This window comes from Chiloscyllium plagiosum, unplaced genomic scaffold (assembly GCF_037043375.1).
Source record: "Chiloscyllium plagiosum isolate Xiang-an unplaced genomic scaffold, Cpla_swu_hap1 HiC_scaffold_46, whole genome shotgun sequence".
NCBI classification, from domain to species: Eukaryota; Metazoa; Chordata; class Chondrichthyes; order Orectolobiformes; family Hemiscylliidae; genus Chiloscyllium; species Chiloscyllium plagiosum.
In genome coordinates this window covers 16,140,979-16,164,496 of record NW_028270184.1, presented here as the reverse complement: position 1 = coordinate 16,164,496, position 23,518 = coordinate 16,140,979, and the positions used below count along the sequence as shown (strand labels likewise).

Here is a 23,518-nt window from a genome sequence, read left to right as displayed (position 1 = left end):
AAGGTCCTGGTTTCAACCTTTTTCTCCTGGCTCTCTATGATCACTTCGCAGGATAAACCTGTCTCTGCCAAAACTATAGGAAATGCGCAAAATACCAGATGGTCTCAGTGGGTCGATAGGACGAGTTGTCCTTTTCAATCATGTTTACTGATGATTTAGTGCTTATAATTTGGCACTCTCAATGTTATGACCTAGGTCCAATTCCCCTTTGGAAGGGCGGTGCATTGTTCCAGAGCCAAATGTCTACGCAAAGCAATTCTATTTTTCCTTGCTTGAACTTTAAATAAACTCCAAATACAATTGCAGTAAGATTGGAACTTTTATATCAGAGCTTCAAATCAGGACCGAATCCAGGGAGAAAATGAGTTAGAAGAGAAAAGTTTTGTAACAGGTTGCAAAGCATCTTTAGAGGTAATGCTGGAAAGTGTTATACGGCTGACAATCAGGCTGTTTTATTGCATCCTGCAGAGTCATTCTGACATTGCATAAACGATTCAAGTGTAATGAATTGTCTAACCGTCTTTCCTGCACTTGTGAGGTGATGATCCTCTAGTCATAGTGTCATACTGCACGAAAAGAGACATTCATTCCAACTCATCCATCCTGACTAGGTTTCCCAAACAAGATCACTTCCATTTGCTGGCTTTTCGTCCACATCACTTTCAATCTTTTCTGTCCATGTACCTGTCGAAATGTCTTTAAAATGACGTCACAGTGACTGTATCCATGACTTCACCTGATAGTTCATTACACATACGAACATCTATGTTAAAAGCGTGTCCTTCAAGTCCCATTTAAATCTTTCCACTCTCACCTTAAACTTATGCCCTCTAGTTTTGGACTTCCCTACCCTATGGAAAAGACCTTTGCTGTTAAACCTTATTTTGAATTTATAAATCTCAACGTTCTACCATCCAGTGTAAAAGTCTAGCCTTTCAGTTTCTCCTGAAAACTCAAGCCTTGCAACATTCTTTAAATCTTTTCTGCTCCTTTTCCAATTCAATCACATCCTCTTTGTAGCAAGACTGTAAAATAGTAGACCAAAACTCTACACAGAACTCCAAAAGTGACCTAACCAACATCCCGTACATTCGAAACATGTCTCAACTCCCTACAATAAAGGCAAGAGTACCTAAAGCCTTTTGATCCACATTTTCCAACTGTGATGCATCTTTCAAGGAATGTACCTGAATCGATGGGTCTCTCTGTGTGACAACAATTCCCAGGGCCCGGCCATTGTCTGTGTACGCCCAGCCCTTGCATGTCTTAGCAAAATGCAACACCTCGCATTTTTATCCAAGTTAAGCTCTAGCTGCCATTTGTATACTTCACTCTCGGTTATGCCACCAATTTTGGTGTGACCCGTGCTGTGCTTCGTAAACTATCATCCAAATCATTGAAATAAATGACCAACAACAATGATCCCAACACCAATCCCCACGGAACAACACTGGCCACAGGCTTTTAGTCTCAAAAACAACCCTCCATCACCACCCTCTGTCTCCTACCGTCAAGTCAATTTTGATGTCAATTGGCAAGCTCTCCCCAAATCCCGGATGATGTAACTTTGCTGACCCATATACCCTGTGGAACCCTGTCAAAGGCCTTGCTAAAGTCCATATTGACAACGTCTATCGCACTGCCCTCGTCTATTTTTTTCGTCACAAACTTTAAAAACACGAGTTCCCACGCACAAAGGTATGATGGCGGTCCCTAATCACTTCCTGTCTCGCCGAAAGCATGTAAATTCTGTCCCTCAGAATCTCCTCCAGTAATGTCAGACTCGCAGGTCTATAGTTCCCAGACTTCTACGTGCAAACTTGCTAAGTAAAGGTAGATTATTAGACATACTCCAGTCATCCAGCACCGCACTGTGGGATATAAATGAATTAATGTTATTTCTGCAAGTATAAATTCTGATACAGAATAGGAATGAGAAAATACATATTCAGCAAAAAGAAAGGATATGTGAGCATGAGACATGAATACAGAACAATGGTGGATATATGGGCAAACAGGAAAACATCTGTTCTCCTCGCTTGTACAGAGACACAGGAACAAACCCTAATTAAAGAGGTCAAAGTGGCCTCTGGATGGAAATAGATGCTGATAGAAGAAAAGATATGCCTAATCAATAATCTATAATAGACTGACGTCAAACACCCTTATGGGAGTCAGAGATAAGAGTTTGTCACGGACAAAACAGGATAAACAGAAGTTGTGGGATCAGTCTTAAGGAAATGAGTGACGTAAGCGAAGCAGGGAACAAACAATGGAATAAGGAAAAATATGGGGATTCAAACTGTATAAATTTCGAGAGTTTGTTGGATATAGTGTGCATTTTGTAATTACCATACCTGGTAATTAGACAAGGCATCCACCTATAGGTGTATAAATAAAAAAGAAGCTGTTATTCAGATATTTGTCTCGGACTGAAATTATTAAAGTGAGTGAGCTTTTGTTTCTCACAATTGGGGGCTCGTGTCCGGGATTTTCTTCCATCACCGGGGGGAGTGGCTGGCCTTGGACACTGGGAAGACGCGTCCCGTTCCCCATTGAGGAGCGGTCTCGTGTCCCGGTTTGGTCTGCTCCCTTGGGTGACTGATGTGAATCCTATAAGAGAGACATCTGAATCAGACAGTGATAGGAGCTCGATAGAAAATACGGTGACAAAAGGGGCCAGGCAACTCTGTGCACAGACCAAGGTAAGAAAATTGACTTTTAAGTATTGCCTTGGTGGCCGGGATTGAGTTTTAGTAGTTAATAAGGGACTAACGAAGGAACTCAATATGGCTTGCGCTTTGGGTTAGGAAAAAGCCTCCGGGGAAACAAAGTAAGGAAAAGGCAATGGAAATGGAGGCGGGGTCCCTTACAACATTCCTCCGGAAAGTCCTTTGGGCAGGATGTTGTGGAAATTGGCAAAATAATACTTGTGCAAGGGAGAAAGATGATTAAATATTGTTGCTTTGTATGGACTAAGGACTCCATTCTTCGTCCCGCTGTCTTCTGGCCAAAGTACAGATCGGACGAAGACTGGGTTTGTGAATATCTGAGTTTATATGTCAATGTGCGAAAGAGAGAGAGAGAGTGTGAGAGAGAGAGAGAGAGAATGTAAAGAGCTGTACAGCTGGTAGGAAGTTTAACCCTTTGTGATTTGGTTTGAGTGAACATTTGTTTGTTGGTGATTGAATGTTTGTGTTTTATTCCCTGGAGCTTGAGTTCCAGGACTGTTTTGAATCTGATTTTGTTATGGAAACTTAACATGATTTCTTTTAAGGTTAAGGATTCTATTGTGATTATGAAAAAAAAAGGAATGATAACTCCTGTTCTTTTTACAGATCATGACTGCCTTACTATCAGTTTCTAACTAATCTCTTATCTTTACATAAAAGCGATTTATGGAGGACAGTTGAAGTTTCAGTTCAACATTAGATTGTAGTAAAAGCAAAATTCTATGGTTAATATCTGTGACCTTGGATTCAGCCATTGTTCATGCATTAGAAGTTTTTTTTTAAAAAAAACTTGAGTAGACAAATTCTTTTAAGGCAAGTTCTGATTATTTTACGACCTATAGTATTGTAATTGAGCAATGATTGGTCAGGACTATTTAAGAAAACTAATTCTGGATCTAAATTAAAGGACTAAAACTGGGTAATTACAGTGAATTGCAAAATTGGGAACTGTATGCATTTTGCATTTTAACTATTAAATACTGAAGAAATGAACGTAAATATATATAAATATATTTATAAGTTAGGAACAGGCTTTGAAGGTTAGTCAAGCAGTAATTGATGAATTGGTGTTTGAAGTTATGGGGAGCTAGAAATATTGCAATATTTCTTTAAAAAAAAGAAAAAGGGGAAAAACGTAACGACTTATCCCCTTTGCGAGGTGCCCATAGGGGACAAAGAGATTGGGTTTGTAAGTGCCCCCCTCACCAGTGGGGAGGTCAGAACATTTAAAAAGGAAATGGAGGTCCTGGTTGAGGATCCGGTGGGGTTGTCTGAACAAATTGTTCAATTTTTGGGGCCCAGTCTGTATACATGGGCTGAATTAATGTCTATTTTGAATATATTATTTACTGGGGAGGAAAGGGGACTTGTACGAGGAACTGCCATTAAAATATGGGACAGGGAACACCCGATTGGAGATGGGGATGCTGGACAGGGAGAGATGAAGTTTCCCCTCAGAAACCCCCAGTGGGAAAACCAAAACCCAGAGCATAGAGAAGAAATGAGGGAATTGAAAGACCTGATTCTAAAAGGAATAAGGGAGGCAGTTCCGAAGTCACAGAATTTGATTAAAGCCTTTGAAATTAGACAGGAGAAAGATGAGACTCCCTCAGCTTTCTTGCAAAGATTAAGGGACTCAATGCGGAAATACTCTGGAATGAACCCTGAGGACCCAGTGGCACAGGGTCTTTTGAAAGTACATTTTGTGACAAAAGCATGGCCAGACATACAGAGAAAGATACAGAAGATAGAAGGATGGAGCGAAAAATCATTAGATGAATTGTTGAGAGAGGCACAGAAAGTGTTTGTAAAGAGGGAGGATGAGAGACAAAAACAGAAGGCGAAAATGATGGTAGCTACGGTTGATGAGGTAATTAAGAGGAGAATGGAACCAATAGTGAGCAACCGGAGTGGCAGGAGGCAGCATGTAGGACAGAGAGGGAGAGGGAGAGGGAGAGGACAAGGGGGAACATTTGATAGAGGGTTTGAGCGACAGGGGCAGAGATGGAAGTCGCTACAGGCAGGATGCTATTATTGTGGAAAGATAGGGCATTTTAAGCGGGAGTGTCCTGATCTACAAAGGGAAGAAAAGGCAATTCCGCTTATGAATTATGATGAAGAATAGGGGTGTCAGGGGTTCCTGCCCTCGGGGGCCCACCAGGAACCCTTGATAAACTTGAAGGTGGGACCGTGTAGGGAGGAGGTAATCTCCCTAGTAGATACGGGGCAGCACGGTCATCGTTGAATTTTAAACCAAAGAAAGTAGAAATGTTTACACGGTCAATTATTGTTTCGGGGGTGAAAGGGGAAGGATTTACTGTTCCAGTATTTGAACCTATGATGATAGAAGGTTCTAAGGATAGGATCACAGGGGAACTGCTGTATATCCCTGATATAGGAAGTAACTTACTGGGGAGAGACCTAATTATCCTTTTAGGACTGGAGATTGGAATTCAGGAAAAAGAATTAGTTGTACAACTGGCAATATTGACAGAGGATGCAGAGAGAGAGATAGACCCTATAGTATGGGCTAGAGTAGGGAATCGTGGAAAACTACAGATCCCTCCCCTTTTAATAAATTTAAAACGGAAAGGGGACGTTGTCTGTGAACGACAATATCCTATTTCCATAGAAGGTAAACGGGGACTGCAGCCAGTAATTGAGGGACTGATTAGAGATGGACTGTTGGAACCATGTATGTCTCCTTATAATACCCCAATTCTACCAGTACGGAAATCTGATGGAACTTATCGATTGGTGCAAGATTTGAGAACATTAAATCGGATAGTGCAGGTCAGGCACCCAGTAGTGCCAAACCCCTATATGTTATTAAGTAAGATCCCTCATGATCACAAATGGTTTAGTGTGATAGATTTAAAGGATGCCTTTTGGGCTTGTCCCTTGGCGGAGGAAAGATTTGGGACTATCCCCCTATGAAATCTTATTTGAATTACCTTATCTGGGAACACAGGGAGAATTGCCAATTCCCGAAACTAAAGATTTGTTTTTAAAGAAGTATATACTGGGCTTGTCCTCCTCTTTATCTTTCCTCAGAAAACAGGGTCTATTGGCACAGACTCCGCCCCTTGAATTTGCTGTTCATCCCATCCGGCCAGGAGATTGGGTCTTAATAAAATCATGGACAGAGACTAAGCTGCAGCCAGACTGGGAAGGGCCGTACCAGGCTCTTTTGACTACCGAAACGGCAATAAGGACGGCGGAAAAAGGCTGGACTCATTATACTCGGATCAAAGGGCCAGTGGACCCTCCAGTTGAGGAAGAAGTCTGGACAGCCGAATCAACGCAAGACCCGCTGAAACTCAGACTAAAGAGACTTTGAGTAATTGACTATACAGTGGCGACGCGAGCGCGGGATTATTTCTGTAAGATTGTATATTAAGCCTTTTTGTGTTCTAGCATAATGATCAGAATACTGGGAATGCTTAGAGTTATGATGCTAGCCCTCTTGGTATTAGGATTTTGTCACATATCATTTTCATATGTATTATTAATGGTTCCTGAGTCTGATAATCCACAAGTAATAGACACTGATATATGTAGCTTAGTAAATTGTGGGAATGTAGCTAATCAGAGACAATACCGCAACTCAGAGATACATCTTAAGTCCTATGGGGATGGCCTTGGGGATGGTACCTGGTATAATGGTCTTGTCACAATACACCGGGCCCCCTTTCGACCAGCACCGATTGTCCCGATAAAAAGTGTAACCCCATATATTTAACGATAAGAAAAACCACATGGCACGGAGCGGTTTTGGGAGGTGGCACTTATGAGGTACAATTAAATGAAACATTTGGGATTGAAATGAAAGCAAATAGGAAGGAGTTTGTGGGCTGTTGTTTTCGAATTAGCATAGGACAGGGAAAAATGGGTAGAATTACTGGGTAATGAGATACAACCTTTCACCCCTCCCAATGATCCTACAGTAGTAAAAATTATAGAGGTAAAGGATTTGAAACAGACCATCGAGATAGAGACTGGGTACGGGGATGCAAATGCCTGGGTTGAATGGGTAAAGTATACTGTAAAAAGTCTGAACAAAAGCAATTGCTATGCATGTGCCTCCGGTAGGTCAGTGGCCCAGGTGGTTCCCTTTCCGCTTGGGTGGAAGCGAGACAGGAAGGGCATGAAATGTATGATAGCCCTGTATCAGGATGAGACTGCATGGAATGATAGGAATTGTACCTCCCTATCTCTGATGTTCCCTCCCTTGGAGGAGAAAGATGCAAAAGTTCCCCCCACATTTTCCGCCGCAGTTGGAAATCACACGTCATGTGTGCACAGGCGAGGTACAAGCCGGTCGAGAGATTTGGGGGAGCTGAAATTGTGTACAGAGATTAAGAATGTTACCGAAACGGAGAAGGGAGGAAACTACTCGGCATTAAAGGTTCCCCGAGCGGATCTGTGGTGGTACTGTGGAGGAAAAATATTGAGACCCACACTACCTCCGGATTGGAAAGGGATATGCGCAATTGTACAATTGGCAATTCCATTTACCCTGGCATTTGAGAAGGAAAAGATAGTAGGGAAAAAGGGAAGGGGTAAGAGATTACTGTTAGATAATTCTTTTGATGACAGGATTTATCTTGATTCGGTAGGAGTCCCTAGGGGAGTACCTGAATTCAAGGCTCGTAACGAGATTGCAGCAGGCTTTGAGTCAGCTCTCTTTTGGTGGGTAACAATTAATAAAAATGTAGATTGGATAAATTACATTTTCTATAATCAACAGCGATTTATAAATTATACAAGAGAGGCGGTTAAAGGAATATCAGAACAGCTTGATGCGACGAGTAGAATGGCATGGGAAAATAGAATAGCCCTTGATATGATTTTAGCAGAGAAAGGGGGTGTATGTGTGATGTTAGGAGGAAGCTGTTGTACCTTTATTCCTAATAACACTGCGCCTGATGGTTCAATTACTCGGGCCTTACGGGGATTGACTACCTTAGCAGAGGAACTGGCTGAGAATTCAGGAGTAGACACATCTCTCACAGGGTGGCTTGAATCCTGGTTTGGAAAATGGAAGGGGGTGGTGGTTTCTATCCTTACTTCCCTGATAGTAGTAGTCGGGGTATTGGTGGCCATTGGCTGTTGTATCGTACCCTGTATACGAGGGCTCACCCAGAGGCTGATTGAAACAGCCTTGATGAAACGAATGCCCCTGAGGGGAATCAGACAGAGGAACTTTATCAACTAAATAATAAGGAAATGAGTGAGACTAAGATGGATGAAATCTCTGAAATGATGCTTGCGAATTTTGGGAACAATGTTTAAAAAAAAAGAGACAAAAATGCAGAAGATAACAGATAGTAATGAAAAGAAAAAGGGGAAATTGTGGGATATAAATGAATTAATGTTATTTCTGCAAGTATAAATTCTGATACAGAATAGAAATGAGAAAATACATATTCAGCAAAAAGAAAGGATATGTGAGCATGAGACATGAATACAGAACAATGGTGGATATATGGGCAAACAGGAAAACATCTGTTCTCCTCGCTTGTACAGAGACACAGGAACAAACCCTAATTAAAGAGGTCAAAGTGGCCTCTGGATGGAAATAGATGCTGATAGAAGAAAAGATATGCCTAATCAATAATCTATAATAGACTGACGTCAAACACCCTTATGGGAGTCAGAGATAAGAGTTTGTCACGGACAAAACAGGATAAACAGAAGTTGTGGGATCAGTCTTAAGGAAATGAGTGACGTAAGCGAAGCAGGGAACAAACAATGGAATAAGGAAAAATATGGGGATTCAAACTGTATAAATTTCGAGAGTTTGTTGGATATAGTGTGCATTTTGTAATTACCATACCTGGTAATTAGACAAGGCATCCACCTATAGGTGTATAAATAAAAAAGAAGCTGTTATTCAGATATTTGTCTCGGACTGAAATTATTAAAGTGAGTGAGCTTTTGTTTCTCACAGCACATATCGCTATGGATGATTTAAATATTTCTGTCGTATTCCCTCAATTTCTTCCCGAGATTCCTTGCACACACTTGATCGGTTCCGGAGATGTATCTATCTTCATCCTTTTTAAAATCTCTAGCACCTCCGATTCAGTAAATTGGACCGTTTTCAAAACATAATTATTTCTTTCCCGAAGTTGTCTCGTTCGACATCTCATTCACAGTAAATACTGGTTTTAAATTAATTACATTACAATCACTCGTCCCAACGTGCTCTGCTATTAACACTTCAGTCAGTTTCCCAGCCTTATTTCGCCACAGAGGGTTAGGTTTTGATCCTTCTCTGTTAGGTACAACTACATACTGATAAAGAAAATTTACTGAAACACGTTTATCAAGTTTCTTTCAAGCCTTAATACTGTGGCAGTCCCAATTTTTAGTTGGAAAGTTAAAATACCTCATGATTACAACCCTAAAATTCTAACATATATTTGACATCTTCCTATATATTTATTCCTCAATTTCTCACTGGCTTGGGGGTGAGGGGTGGGGGTGAGCGGGGGGGGGGGGGGGGGGGGGGGGGTGGTGCAGGGGGAAGGGAGATGAGACTGTAGTACAATCTTATCAAGGTGACCATACCCTTCATTTTTCTCAGTTCTACTATATAGCTTCACTACAAGATGCCCAGAAATATCTTCTCTAAGTGCAGCAGCAGTATTTTTCCTTAATCAAAAACACCATTCTTTTTCCTCTCTTACCTTCCTGTAGATCTGAGCACTGAAACATCGAACCAGCAACAACAGACATCCACCCACCACCCACAGCTATGTCTCTGGAATAGCTAATGTATTCCAATCCTGTTTTTACACATGTCCAGAGTTCCTCTGACTTACCTGTCAGGCTTCTTATATTGAAATAAATGTAGTTTACATCCTCAGACTCACCTCATTATCTGCCATGCACTTACCTGCTCTGTGCGCATAACGTGTTTTCTTTGCCTACCGAACCATATTCTGCTTTTTCTCTATACCCTTCCCTTTCACCCTCATTTAACACCCTCCGAGTAGCTCTAGCAAATCTTCTCACCGGGAATATCCCCTGTCATTCAGGCGAAACCCAATCTTTATGAAGAGGCTTTTGCTACCCGAAAAGAGATACAAATGATTAAAAAGTGAGAATCCTTGCTTCCTGCACCATCTCTGTCCTATCTTCCTGTTCATTCTGTTAATAGTAGGTGGCACAGGAAGCAATCCAGAGATTGCTGCCTTTGAGGGCCTGCCTTTTAACCTCTCACGCAATTTCCTATAATCAGTCTACAGAATCTCATCCTTTCCTCTACCTATGTCTTTGGCACCAATGAATTCAACGGCCTCCGGTGCTCACTCTCCCCTTGACATTTTACTGCAAGAGCCTTCGAGACAACCTTAATCCTGGCATGACGGAGCAACATCGCATCTTGAAGTCTCGTTCATGACTGCAGAAACGCCTGTCTGTGCTCCTGCCTGCAGAATCCCCTCTGTCAAAGGCACCATTTACTTTGACAAACTCCTCTTAACAGATGATTCATTCACGGTGCTCAAAACCTGGATGACACTGCTATTGTCCTCTGAGAGGCTGAGCTGCCCCAACTCCACTTACACTATCATAGTAATGAAGCAGGAGTAGGCCGTTGGGCCCATCGAACCTCCTCCACTATTCATTAAGATTAGGGCTGATCTAAACATCATCCAAACTCCTCTTCCCAGCATTATCCCCATAACCATATGGCAGGAGTTCCCCTACCATACAAAAAGCCATCCAACTGTGTCTTGAATATGTTTAATATTCTACTGGTCTCTTGGGCAGAGAACTCCATAGATTCACTACTTCTGGGAAAAGTAGCTCTTCCTTTTCTCTGTCCTAAATCTACCACCCCTAATCTTCAGACCATGTTCATTAGTCCTAGTCTCCCCCACCGGCAGAAACAACTTCACCACCTCTATTTTCTCTATCCCTTTCATAATTTTATATGTTTCTAAAAGATCCCCTCTCATTCTAAATTCAAGTGAGTATAGTCTCATGTGGCTCAAAATCTCCTCATAGGGTAACCCGTTCGGAATGAAACCACCTTCAAAGCCAATATGTTCTTCCTCAAGTAAGGTGACTAGAAATGCGCACAATACTGCAGGCGTAGCTTCACTAATACTTTGTACAATTGCAGCAGAACCCCACTGCTCTTAAAGTCATCCCTCTGGTAATGAAAGCCAATATTCCGTTTGCCTTACTGGCTACATGTTGTACCTGCAAATCGACTTTCAGTGATTTGCACTGAACACTCCTTAGCCCCTCTGCACATCAACATGCCGCAATCGTTTATCATTTAAATAATACTCTGATCAATTTTCTTACTTCGAATGTGGATAACCTCATATTTATCAACATTGTACTCCATCTGCCAGACCTTTGCCCACTTACTAAAGCGATCTAAATATCTCAGCAGATACTCCACATCCTCTGCACAGTTTGCCTTTCCACTCAATTTAGTGTCGTCACCATATTGGATACATGACACCTCCCTTCCAAATCATTTATTTAAATCATGGAAGTTGCAGGGCCAACATGACCTCTGTGGCACACCGTGCAACACTGATCTCCAACCAGAGAAATATCCAGTTAACCAAACCTCTGCATTATATTAGTTAATCAGTCATTTATCCATGCTAGTACTTTCCGCGCAACACCATGCATAGTTGTCTTATCTGAAATTGTGTACTTGCTTGAGAAAGGGATAGTCATATGAGTATCCTGCACTACCTTCCTACCTCTCCTGAAAGTCACCCATCTACCTGACTCTACCTGTGGAATGACCATCTCTCTAAAGTTACTAACCATTACACTCCGAGCCTTCTGTAATCTCCTCAGTGACTACAACTGCCTCTCCAGCCCATCCAAGCGGTCTGATGTGAGACGCATCCAAACATATTTCTTTACAGGCATAGTTTCCAGGGACAGTCAAATGTTCCCTTACTTGTCACATTCGACAAACGGAGCATACCACTCCACTGACTGCCATCAATGAATCTTAAAAATTAGCGAATATATACTTACCTAAAAAGACGAGGAGAAAGTGAGGTCTGCAGATGCTGGAGATCAAAGTTGAAACTTTATTGCTGGAACAGCACAGCAGGTCAGGCAGCATCCAGGGAACAGGAGATTCGACGTTTCGGGCACAGGCCCTTCTTCAGAAGAAGGGCCTGTGCCCGAAACGTCGAATCTCCTGTTCCCTGGATGCTGCCTGACCTGCTGTGCTGTTCCAGCAATAAAGTTTCAACTTACCTAAAAAGACCCACACCGCGCAAATCATCGTTTGTTTGTGCACATTGGTGCTGCTGACGCTCTGTGCTGGGAAAGTTTGATGCCTATATTTTGTATCATAAGGCCGATATGAAGCGGCTCGGAATACAACTTCGAAAGAAAAAAAACTGTCTACCCTTCCCTTAAATGTTTCAAATGTTAAGTATGCAAAAGAAAAATGATGGAATTTGAATTTTAGCTCCAACGAACCGAAACAGTGTCCTCTATCAGGCGGCCATTCCGGGCAAATGTTCAGCCCTTTCCGGCTCTGAGTGAAAATATGCCAATCCCTCCGACTCCTGGATTAAGCCTTACAAAATAGCAGATCTATCAACGCTAGTCCCAATCGTTTTTTCCACTGCTACTTAGACACTGCTAAGGAAGGCGTGAAGCAGGACACTCTCCCAAGTTCCGTCAACTGTCCAGATCCCTCGACAGCTACTTGGAATGGGCCTCTCTTCCAAACTCCGTGTCTCCCTGTCTCTGCCTCCTCCTCTTTTCTTAGACGTACCAAAAGTAATCCTCAATGAATATGTTCTGCCTTCTTATCTAGAAGACACAGGGAAATCTCATGGGAAAACTTCAAATCAAGAGTAGTTCCAATATGCACACGACTTTCCTTCCAGAATGATTTTTAATTACAGAATTATTGCATTGTGGGAGAATGTTGCACTCCGCGCATCGTATTTGCTTTGGCTCTCTGAATGATGACCTGACTTCATGCTGATCTCCCGCCATCTTCCAGTAACACCACACATTGATTTATTTCTAATGACAGTCGCATTCCCAGTGAAATTGTCCATTGAATTGATGGACAAACAACGGAACACGAATCACAGCCTCGTGTGAATGTCATGGAGCGCCCTTTCCAATTCATAGCAATCAGCTTTTCGACAGAGTGAAGGTATGTGGTACCTGACCTACTTGGGAAGTTTGTCGAATTTTAATTTGTGACTCTCTCAGTCAGGGATTGCATCAATGATATTTGAAGATTTGGTGAGCGGATGATAATTGCGCTGCGTTTTTTTCCAAGCCTGTGCTTGGTGTATTGGGAGGCTTGGTGCGTTTTGGAGGATCTCAGCTCTCAGAGATTAGCAGGAAGTCACTGCCTGAAACTGCACTGGCCGGGTAATGGGGAGATGGAGATTGTGAGTTAAAATTCCGCTCCTTGTCTCTGTCTCATTCACTGTGGTACTGGGGAAGAGAAAACAATTGATGGGCATGATTGAATCCAATCTGACCATATAGTATTTCCTTCTTAAATGTAGATAGAATAACAGGTAGATAAAATATGCTGTAAAGCAGAAATACCATTGAAGGTAAAAAATATTGAGATGTTTTGCGACTAGGGATTACGCATTTTGTTAGTGCGGTAGACCATCAGTGCTGACAGAAATACCCTGATAAACAAGCCGAGAAATGATGAGATGTAAGAAAATTAGAGAAGAGGTTACTTTATGCATCTATCGGCGGCCATCTTTTTTTCCTGGAACCAGGAGAACTGCAAGGGCTGCATAATAAATGTCAAACAACAGAACTTTTGCTGCTCCATTCATTTCTTTACGCAGCTGAGAGCAAGCTCTGCACAATCTTGAATGATTGGACGTTAATGCCTCACGTAATACTCCAAGGAAATATCGAATTGCTGCCCTTGCACCTTAATTATATTGTTCGAAGCAAACAGATCGGTGTTGTTGCTGTTGGGCTGGTTTACGGTTCAATGGCTGAGAAAGTCCGTCGAGCTCCAGACATTGTCTCAAAGTAAAATTAACACATCGCGTTTAAGTATTGGGAAATGAATTAGTCAGTCGCAAACTCAAAGTTGATCGTCACATATATCGAATCTTTGATATACGCTCACAAGGCCGATATACGTTGCTTCAGCACAAGCATTAACAGAGCAGAGCTGTTCGAAAGTGGAAGGGAAATTAGGGCAAAATCTCACTCCCAATCATTATTCAGGTGCAATTGTGTTTCTGCATCTCCTTTCTACATCCATTTAAGCGCAATGAACTCTGTAATCAGTAAAAATAGCTAAGCGAAAATGCCTTACAGTGCGCAAAACCCCACTTTTTAAAAAGATTAGATCGCTCACAGTGTGGAAACAGGCCCTTCGGCCCAACAGGTCCACACCGAAGAGCAACCCACCCAGACACGGGGAGAATGTGCAAACTGACCTCACCGACAGTTGCCCGAGGTCGGGAATTGAACGCGGGTCGTCTGGCGCTGTGAGGCGGCAGTGCTAACCACTGTGCCACCGTGTCGCCCAGTAACACTAGCTGTTTCCCAAGCACAATTTTCCAGGTTAATTAATTGTATTCAAAGTGGGCATATCCAGTTTCGCAGTTACGTTTATTTATGAACGCGTGCAATTCAGGACGCTTCCGATCTGTGCGCACAGTTACTGTTCTGTATTTTTCTTTCTAGCCTGACATAGTTCTGGTCTGCAGTGTTACATCGTTTCTATAAATCATCAAATAAGTGCGTTTGTGTTATTCATCTGCATAGAATCTCCACAGTGTGGAAACGGCTCATCAAGTCCACACCTCGACTCATCCCCCTCCCCTATTCCTCTGCATTTCCCTTGACGAAAGCGCCTGAACTACACATCCCTCAGCGCAATTTAGGGTGGCCAATTCGCCTAATGTGGTCACATTCATTCTCGCAATTTTTGATAGAAGCTTTGACGGGTCAAAATCAACTAGGGCTGCAGATGCTGGGGATCCGAGCTTAAAAATGTGTTGCTGGAAAAGCGCAGCAGGTCAGGCAGCATCCAAGGAGCAGGAGAATCGACGTTTCGGGCATAAGCCCTTCTTCAGGATTCCTCGAAACGTCGATTCTCCTGTTCTTTGGATGCTGCCTGACCTGCTGCGCTTTTCCAGCAACACATTTTTAAGCTCGGATCAAAATCAGCATGGTTAAACTCAGCGATGACGCATTTAATTGCTTTAACTTTATCTTCAGTACACGTAGATCGAATTCCCCTTCAAGGTGCTTATCATCAGGTCTGAAGTGTACAGGACGGCATGTTAAATATCAGTGCGGACAGATGACCTCAAACGAGCGCAAATTCAGCGTGAAATTCATCGACGAAAAAATGGAGTATGGCGATGGTGTAAATAATCTCTTCAAGCTCAAATTAAGGCACGAACAATAGTGGAAGGGAACGAAGCAGGAAACGAAACATCAGCAGCAGTTCACACCGTTTCAGCGGATCTCAGCACTTGTCTCAGGTAAAGGAAGAGAGGCAAAAGTGGAGAGTGGCCCGCTGGAAAATGGCTGAGGACCTGAGTAATTACTTTGCGTCAGTCCTTACGGCGGAGCACACGTATAATACACCAAAAATTCACGAGCGGGCAATGCTGAGTATAGTGGTCATCACCAAGGAGAAGGCGCTGGAAAAACTGAATGGCTTGCAGATGGAGAAATCACCTGGACTGGATGGACTCCATCAGAATTCTAAGGGCGATGGCGGGAGATATAGGGGACGCTTTCGTCGTGATCTTTCAGGAATAGATAGAATCAGGAAGAGCCCCAAAGGATTGGAAAATCGCTAACGTGACACCCCTGTTTAAAAAGGGGGTATAACAAATTACAGACGGATTAGCCTAAACTCAGTCGTGGGTAAGCTTCTGGAATCCATTGCAAAAGATGCGATTTCTGAATACTTGATAAAATAGAGTAAAGCTCAGCATGGTTTCATGAAGGGGAGGTCATGTCTGACAAAACTTCAAAATCCTTTGAGAAAGCCAAAGGATGTTATCTACGTGGACGTCAAGAAAGCCTTTAGGAAAGTGCAGCACAGAAGACTACTGAGTGAGATAAGGGCCCATGGTGTCAAAGGCAAGATGCTAGTATGGATAGAAGCTTGGCTGTTCGGCGGAAAGCAGAGAGTGGGGATAAAACGGCCCTTGTCAGGATGGCACCCAGTGGCAAGCGATGTTCCACAAGGCTCAGTGTTGGGACCACCATTTTCCACTTTATATAAAGGAGCTGAGGGCATTCTGGCTAAGTTTGCGGATGATACAAAGATAGGTAGAGGAACAGGTAGCATTGAGGAGAAGAGGAGTCTGCAGAAAGATTTAGACAGGCTTGGAGATTGGGCAAAGAAATGGCAGATGGAGTACAACGTTTAAAAGTGTGAGGTCATGCACCTTGGTAGGAAGTGTTGAAGACATTCTCCGGACTCAGACCTTGAGCATTGAGAAACTCTATTGCATGACATCATGGGGAGCACACCATCCCTTATATTGATCCAATGCTACTCCAAAATGTTCCAGATCGCTGTGGATTTATTTAGTACAACAGACACTGAGCTGGTAATTCCTCAATCAAATGCAAAATCACAAAATAGTCACTAGAGGCCCTACTTGGCTATACAACAGGCAGAGTCCAAGGTCGGCCTTCTAAGACTGTCCATAACAAACTATTGTTCTCAGATCATGAGTCAATGCACACTCCAGATTCTACATCCACCCGATGATAACGTCTGGCTGGGTTATGGTTTTGCCTCACAGGTGGCTGCAGATAAGCAAAGTAGAAGTTATGTGGGAAAAGCAGAAGTTGTGCAGTTGATGCAGAATATTCTAGTTTGCTAGAGGCCACCCAGGGCGAGGGATTAAGCTAGGCAAGAGCAATATCATGACTGACTAAATGGCTGCAAACAGGCAGGCCAGCAAAAAGAGCTTCCACAGGAAAAATAGAGGCATGACCTATTTTCAAAATGTGTAGATAATTCAGAAGTCTGAAGTGCAACAAAACTTCAGAGTTCTCCTGCAGGATTCTCTCAAGGTAAACTTGCAGGTTGAGCCAGGAGTTAGGAAGGAAAATGCAATTATGTCACTTATTTTGAGAAGACTTCAATATAAAGGCAAGGTGTACTTCTGTGTTTCTATAAGGCTCTGGTCCGACCACATTTGGAGTATTCTGTGCAGTTTCGGTCTCCATATCTCAAAAAGCATGTACTGACCCTGGAACGTGCTCAGAGAAAGTTCACAAGAATCGTACAAGGAAGGAAAAACTGAACCTATGAGAAATATTGGTGGGCTCTGTGTTTATACTCGGTGCAGTTTAGGAAGATGATCTAATTGAAACAGACAGAATACTGAATGGCCAGGACAGAGTAAATGTTGGGAAGGTGCTTCCATTGGTAGGAAAGACAAGGATCTGATGAAGTCTGAGCGTAAAAGGAAGACCTTTTCAAATAGAGATAAGGAGAAACTTCTTCAGCCACTGTGTGGCGAATCTATGGAATTCATTGCCATAGAAGCCTGTGGAGGCCATGTCATTGAGATATGTAAGACTAAGATAGATGCTTGAGTAACAACGGGGCTCAAGAGTTACAAGGACAAAGCAGGAGATTGGGTGTGAAAAACCTATCAGCCATATTGAATGGCGGAACAGACTCGATGTGCTGAATGGCCTAATTTCTGCTCGCATGTATTATGGTCTTCTGGTCTTAAATTTCAACAAGTCATGTCACCACTTCAGTTTATGAATTGTCAGTATCAGACATGATATGCTGGAAAAGATCTCTGGTCTTTTCAGTACAAAGATGGAATGATTCCCTTTTCATCGAGTACATACTTAATCAGGTGCAGCAATTGTTCAGACCAACTCTGAATGATACTAGATGGACTACATGGACTCTAAATAGACCAATGGTACTAGACTAGATGGGAATGAGGTTCACAAAGAGAAGGTGTTAAGAACTCTGGCAAGTGTGAAAATAGGTAAGTCCCCTGGGGCGGATGGGACTTATCCTAGGATTCTCTGGGAAGCCAGGGAGGAGATTGCCGAGCCTTTGTCTCTGATCTTTATGTCGTCATTGTCTACAAGAATAGTACCAGAAGACTGGAGGATGGCAAATGTCCCCTTGTTCAAGAAGGGGAGTAGAGACAACCCTGGTAATTATAGATCAGTGAGCCGTACTTCGTTTGTGGTTAAAGTGTTGTAAAAGGTTATAAGACAGAGAATTTATAATCACCTCGAAAGGAATAGGTTGAGTAGGGATAGTCAACATGCTTTTGTGAAGGGTAGATCGTGCCTCACAAACCTTACAGCGTTATTTGAGAAGGTGGAAAAACAGGTGGATGAGGGTAAAGCAGTTGATGTGGTGCACATAGGCGTTTGTTTATTTTCCCCACGGTAGGCTACTGCACAAAATACAGAGGCAACGGGATTGAGGGTGATTTAGCGGTTTGGATTAGAAATTGGCTAGCTGAAAGAAGACAGAGAGTGATGGTTGATGGGAAATGTTCATCCTGGAGTTCAGTTGTAAGTGGTGTACCGCACGGATCTGTTTTGAGTCCACTGCTGTTTGTCATTTTTATAAACGACCTAGATGAGGGCGTAGAAGGATGGGTTCCAAATTTGCAAGGCAAAAGTGAGGATTGCAGATGCTGGAAACCAGAGTCTAGATTGGAGTGGTGCTGGAAAAGCACAGCAGGTCAGGCAGCATCCTAGGAGCAGAAAAATCGACGTTTCGGGCAAAAGTCCTTAATCAGCCCTTGCAGCACCACTCTAATCTACCAAATTTGCAGATGACATTAAGGTTGGTACAGTTGTGAATAGTGCTGAAGGATATTTTAGGTTACAGGGGGACATAGGTAAGTTGCAGAGCTGGGCTGACAGGTGGCAAATGGAGTTTAATGCAGAAAAGTGTGAGGTCATTCACTTTAGGACTAACATGAATGCAGAGTACTGGGCGCATGGTAAGATTCTTGGTAGTGTAGATGAGCAGAGAGATGTCGGTGTCCATGTACATATATCCCTCAACGTTGCCACCCAGGTTGGTAGGGCTGTTACGAAGGCCTACAACGTGTTAGTCTTTATTAGTAGAGGGATCGAGTTTCGGAACCATGAGATCACGCTGCAACTGTACAGAACTCTGGTGCACCAGTACTTGGAGTATTACATGCAGTTCCGGTTGCCGCATTATAGGAAGGATGTTGAAGCTTTGGAAAGGGTTCAGAGGAGATTTACTAGGCCGTTGCCTGGTATGGGGGGCGGTCTTATGAGGAAAGGTTGAGGGGCTTGAGGCTGTTTTCGTTAGAGAGAAGAATGGTGAAAGGTGACTTAATAGAGACATATAAGATAATCAGAGGGTTGGATAGGGTCGACAGTGAAAGCTTATTTCCGAGGATGGTGATGGCTAGCACGAGGGGACATAGCTTCAAATTGAGGGGTGATAGATATAGGGCAGATGTCAGACGTAGTTTCTTTACTCAGAGCAGTAGGAGCGTGGAATGCACTGCCTGCAACAGTCGGAGATTCGCCAATTTTACGAGCATTTAATTAGTCAGTGTATAGGCACATGGACGAGAATGGAGTAGTGTACTTTACATGCCTCAGATTGGTTTCACAGGTCGGCGCAACATCGATCCGACGGGCCTGTCCTGCACTGTAATGTTCTTTGTTTTATATGTTCGAGCTCAATTCAACTACATTACATTTCTTCGGCATGTTACTTAATGGTGCTGTCGAAAGTCCTTTAAGGGAGATGACTATGTGCTAAATGAGCTGGTAAACAAGCTTCGATGGTTTTTTTTGTTTCAGTGTTGCTCAGTGAAAATGTCAATCACCTTCCAGTTTTGCAAAAAAGTGAACGGAAAATTGACAGCTGAACAGTTTCCACGGAAAACACACAGAATGAGACATTCCCGTTTTGCATTGGTTTAAAAGTAACATTTTACCTCCTAAATTAACTCGATAAAGGGAATACGTTCATTCTCTACTAGCCGTGTTTATACATACGTAGGAAACGTTATAAGAGGATGCTCATGATTGTAGTTAATTGACAAAAAATAATGTAGGAGTCAGTGTAAATTGTGGACAGTAAAGTTTGACCCATTAGCACCGTCACCAGCTCTCCACTCACTTCCTGCATAATGCCTCCCCGTCACCAATGCATTTCACTTCTGTTTTCACGCCCTCACTCTGCCATTCAACTTGTTTTGCAGACTTCTAATCAGAAAACACAACTTACAAAAAAATGATTCCTGTGATACTCGCGTCCCTCACTGAGATTTATTGCCCATGTGTAATTACACCAGCGATGGAGGAGATGAGCTATTTCCTTGAGCAGTTGATGTCATTATGACGTAGTTGCAGCCATAATGACGTTAGGAGGGTATTCCAGGATTTAGACCAAGCGACATCAATGGAAGCAAATTCTTAGTGAAATAATCAATGTATAACCAGTTATGCTGACGGGAAGCTTTGCCATATGGCTTATGTCATCACGGGTTTCAATGTGAAGAAAGGGGTACTGGGATAACATGACGTTGTTCAGCAGTGTACTACAGGAAAGTTGAGAACAGGCTGACAGTAATGGGGACCTGTTATGAGATGCTGCGCCGCTGTAAAAGCTTGGCTCAACCAAGTCACCTGATTTGAGACGCTGACCGAGAAAAGACCAAAAACGTCTCTGAATTTGTTCAGAATCTTGACTCATGGAGACCATGATTTGATTGACTCCAGATGAGAAGATTTTAGGTTCCAGTCCTATCAAGCTCTAGAGCAATTTTCAACTTTTCTATACTTCTAAACTGAGCTTTCTCTTTGTCATAGAGCCATACAGCATGGAAATAGACACCTTTGTCCAGCCAGTCCATGCCGAACATAATCCCAAACTAAACTAGTCCATCTGTCTGCTTATGGGCCGTAGCCCTCCAATATTTTCTTATTCATACACTTATCCAAACAATTTACTTATGTCTCGCTTTATCCAGATTGATCCCATCTTCGAATTGTCAGCCCATTTACCCATTTCATCAAGATCCTTTGTAATCTTGGAAAACGTTTTTCACTGTCTACTGTGCCGATGGTGCCGGTGTTGGCCTGGGTAGACAATGTTTAAAATCACACACGGTAGCTAGTCCAGTAGCTACCTGACAAAGGAGCAGCGCTTCGAAAGGTTGAACTTCCAAACAAACCTGTTGCACTATAATCTGATGATGTTTGATTTACAACTCAATTCTGTTTTCATCCCTCTACTTACTAACCATGCCTTCTGCATTCTCATGCAAATCATATATTTAAATCGTGAGGCCAGGACGAGGTTTGAATTCCTGTCGTGCAGGAATGACAATCTTTTCAGAATTCGTAAATGTCCTCAAGAACATCAGAGTCAATTTCCCAGTGTCATCAGAGAAGGACAAGGTGAAATAATCCTAAAACTGCTCATGTGCAACCTTCAATTTCCCAAACGTACTGGTCCAAGCACTATGGTTCGTGAGAACGTAAAGGGAACAAGACAGAAAATCCAATTTTCAGGTTTCTGAATCTTCAGGAGCTCTTTAAGAGCGGGAATAGAATGTGAACTGCGCGAACAAGCAGGGACAATCAGGAGGCCTTGTCCTTCTGTCCTGACGGTGGGTCATCGTCTCTGATGCCCTCAGAGACATTTGCTGATTGAACAGATGCAAATTGCTCTCGACCAATGTCGGGGTCGAATCTACAGCCTTCTAATCCGAAATCTGGAGCGTTATTAATTGCACCATTGGATCTGTGCAGGCCTAACCCCTGCATATGTTGTGAACAGGTACGAGAGCAGGAATGCTAATATGTACAACGTGAACGACCAGCAAAGATAATCTCAGATAAAAATTCAATTCGAATGTGCCCACTTCAGTAGTTGCTTCAGTATTTCCACTGTCATTGCTCGAACTTTCTATCATTTTGTTCACGACTTTATGACCCATCAGCGATCCTTATTCTCAGATTATGATCTCAGAGGTCCAAGAAGGGGGAATGACTTGGATGTATCCACGCTGTCAAGCACGCTAAGAATCATGTGTGTTTCACGAAAGAGCGGGGTTTACGTCGCACTCTGGCCATTATCTAGAAGCATGGCAGTTCAGGCAGCATCCGAGGAGCAGTAAAATCGAATTTCGGGCAAAAGCCCTTCATCAGGAATAAACTGATGAAGGGCTTTTGCCCGAAACGTCGATTTTACTGCTCCTCGGCTGCTGCCTGACCTTCTGTGCTCTTCCAGCACCACTGATCCAGAATCTGTTTTCCAGCATCTGCAGTCATTGTTTTTACCTATTATCTAGGAGCAGACGAATATGAAATTTGCTCCCATCCTTGTGGGATGCTTAAATCTCTTATGTAAAATCTCAGTGATTCTAGCAGGGCTGCTCTGTTTTTGCCGATGTCACTGTGAGGGACTTCAGATTATTTTAACAGTTAATGCCAGTGAAGCAGTGGTGACGTGGTTCTATTTCAGGATTTTCTGAGGGTCATGGTGGGGAGTGTGCCCGTGGTCGTGTTCTCATGTATCTGCTTCCAATGTACTTCCAGGTGGTAGGATGTGTAGGTTTGTCCAAGCATTAAACTGTGAGTTAATTTGCGTGTAAGTTGGTATTTTCCAACCTAATTGGCCCTCCAGAGAATCCCGCTTGCAATAAATATGCTTTATCAGTAATATGCTTTATCACAGAGCTAAGTTCAACAACTTTTGTAATTGGTTTAGTTCTCTTAGTTTCAGAAAGATCATGCATGCACCGACAAAGGGTCTCTTCTATGCCATCTGCTACCCCATTCTGGCTGTCGTGGGTGTCCCTGGTAAGCAATGGATCACAAATAATGGACTTATGCTGCTGTAAATTTAAAGAAATGTTTTAACTTCCCTTTATAGAGCAGACTGAATTATTCAAACATTTGGTGCTGTCTGAGTGTAAAGTATTGTAAATAGGTTCTAAGATTTATGCAGGTGAAATATAGAATATTACACCTTTATAATAAATCACACTGCAATTCTTGCTTGTATCATGGAACATTGAAATATATTATTGAATAATCATGCTGCACCTAAAAGGAAATGCAATTTATCAGATTGCTAATCTATGACTTGTAATGTATGGCATTGCATGAAAAGTTTTGCTTACATTATTGAATATTAAATTTCTTGGCAATTTCATAAATCTAATCCAGTATTTTCAGTAATATGTGGAATAAAACTTTATCACAAGTGTCATAATATCAATTGTTCTGTTCTTAAACGTATTACAGCAATGGAAATTGCATTTCATGCGCTCATCTTACTGTAGTGTTCGAAAATGAATTATTAAAGTATGATTGTTATGTCAAATAAATGGTAATAACGGTTAATCAGTGGTTGTATAAATGTACAGGTGCATTTATATGGTGCAACAGTTTCTCTGGGCAGATCTTAACAATAATAATGAACTTTATTAAATGTGTAGAGATCCAAGACTTTTAAACTTTTCATATATTTTATATTCTGCTCATCAAATTGAGGAATTGGCTTTTAATTTTAATAATTAGTCTAATTATATTTCAATCATCAGCTGGATATCGCTAATACTGGATAGGTCAACATTGGTTGCTTCTCACAAAAATTCACTTGAGAAGCTGGATCTGTGCTTGTTTCTTCAGCCACTTCAATGTTAATGGGGATTGGGTTTCAGGAGCTTTAATAAGCAAACCGGATACGAAACGGGACAAGAAAAGAATTGACCTAAAATTTCACCAAAGGGTTATATCTAAAG

General features: G+C 42.3%; 1 protein-coding gene and 1 long non-coding RNA gene across 2 annotated transcripts in view; both read left to right on the top strand.

Annotated features, from left to right (window-relative positions):
* The first annotated feature begins 1,879 nt into the window (after positions 1-1,879).
* Positions 1,880-8,633, top strand: LOC148136242 (uncharacterized). Its single transcript, XR_015754610.1, has 2 exons — positions 1,880-2,705; positions 5,787-8,633. It is a non-coding gene; the product is annotated as an uncharacterized LOC148136242 (long non-coding RNA).
* A 13,868-nt stretch (positions 8,634-22,501) lies between these two features.
* LOC122544019 (putative G protein-coupled receptor 139) overlaps positions 22,502-23,518 on the top strand; it is a 2,760-nt gene continuing 1,743 nt past the window's right edge. The window contains exon 1 of the mRNA XM_043683034.1: positions 22,502-22,571. Coding sequence (XP_043538969.1) covers positions 22,502-22,571 — 70 coding nt within the window. The remainder of the gene's footprint in view (positions 22,572-23,518) is intronic.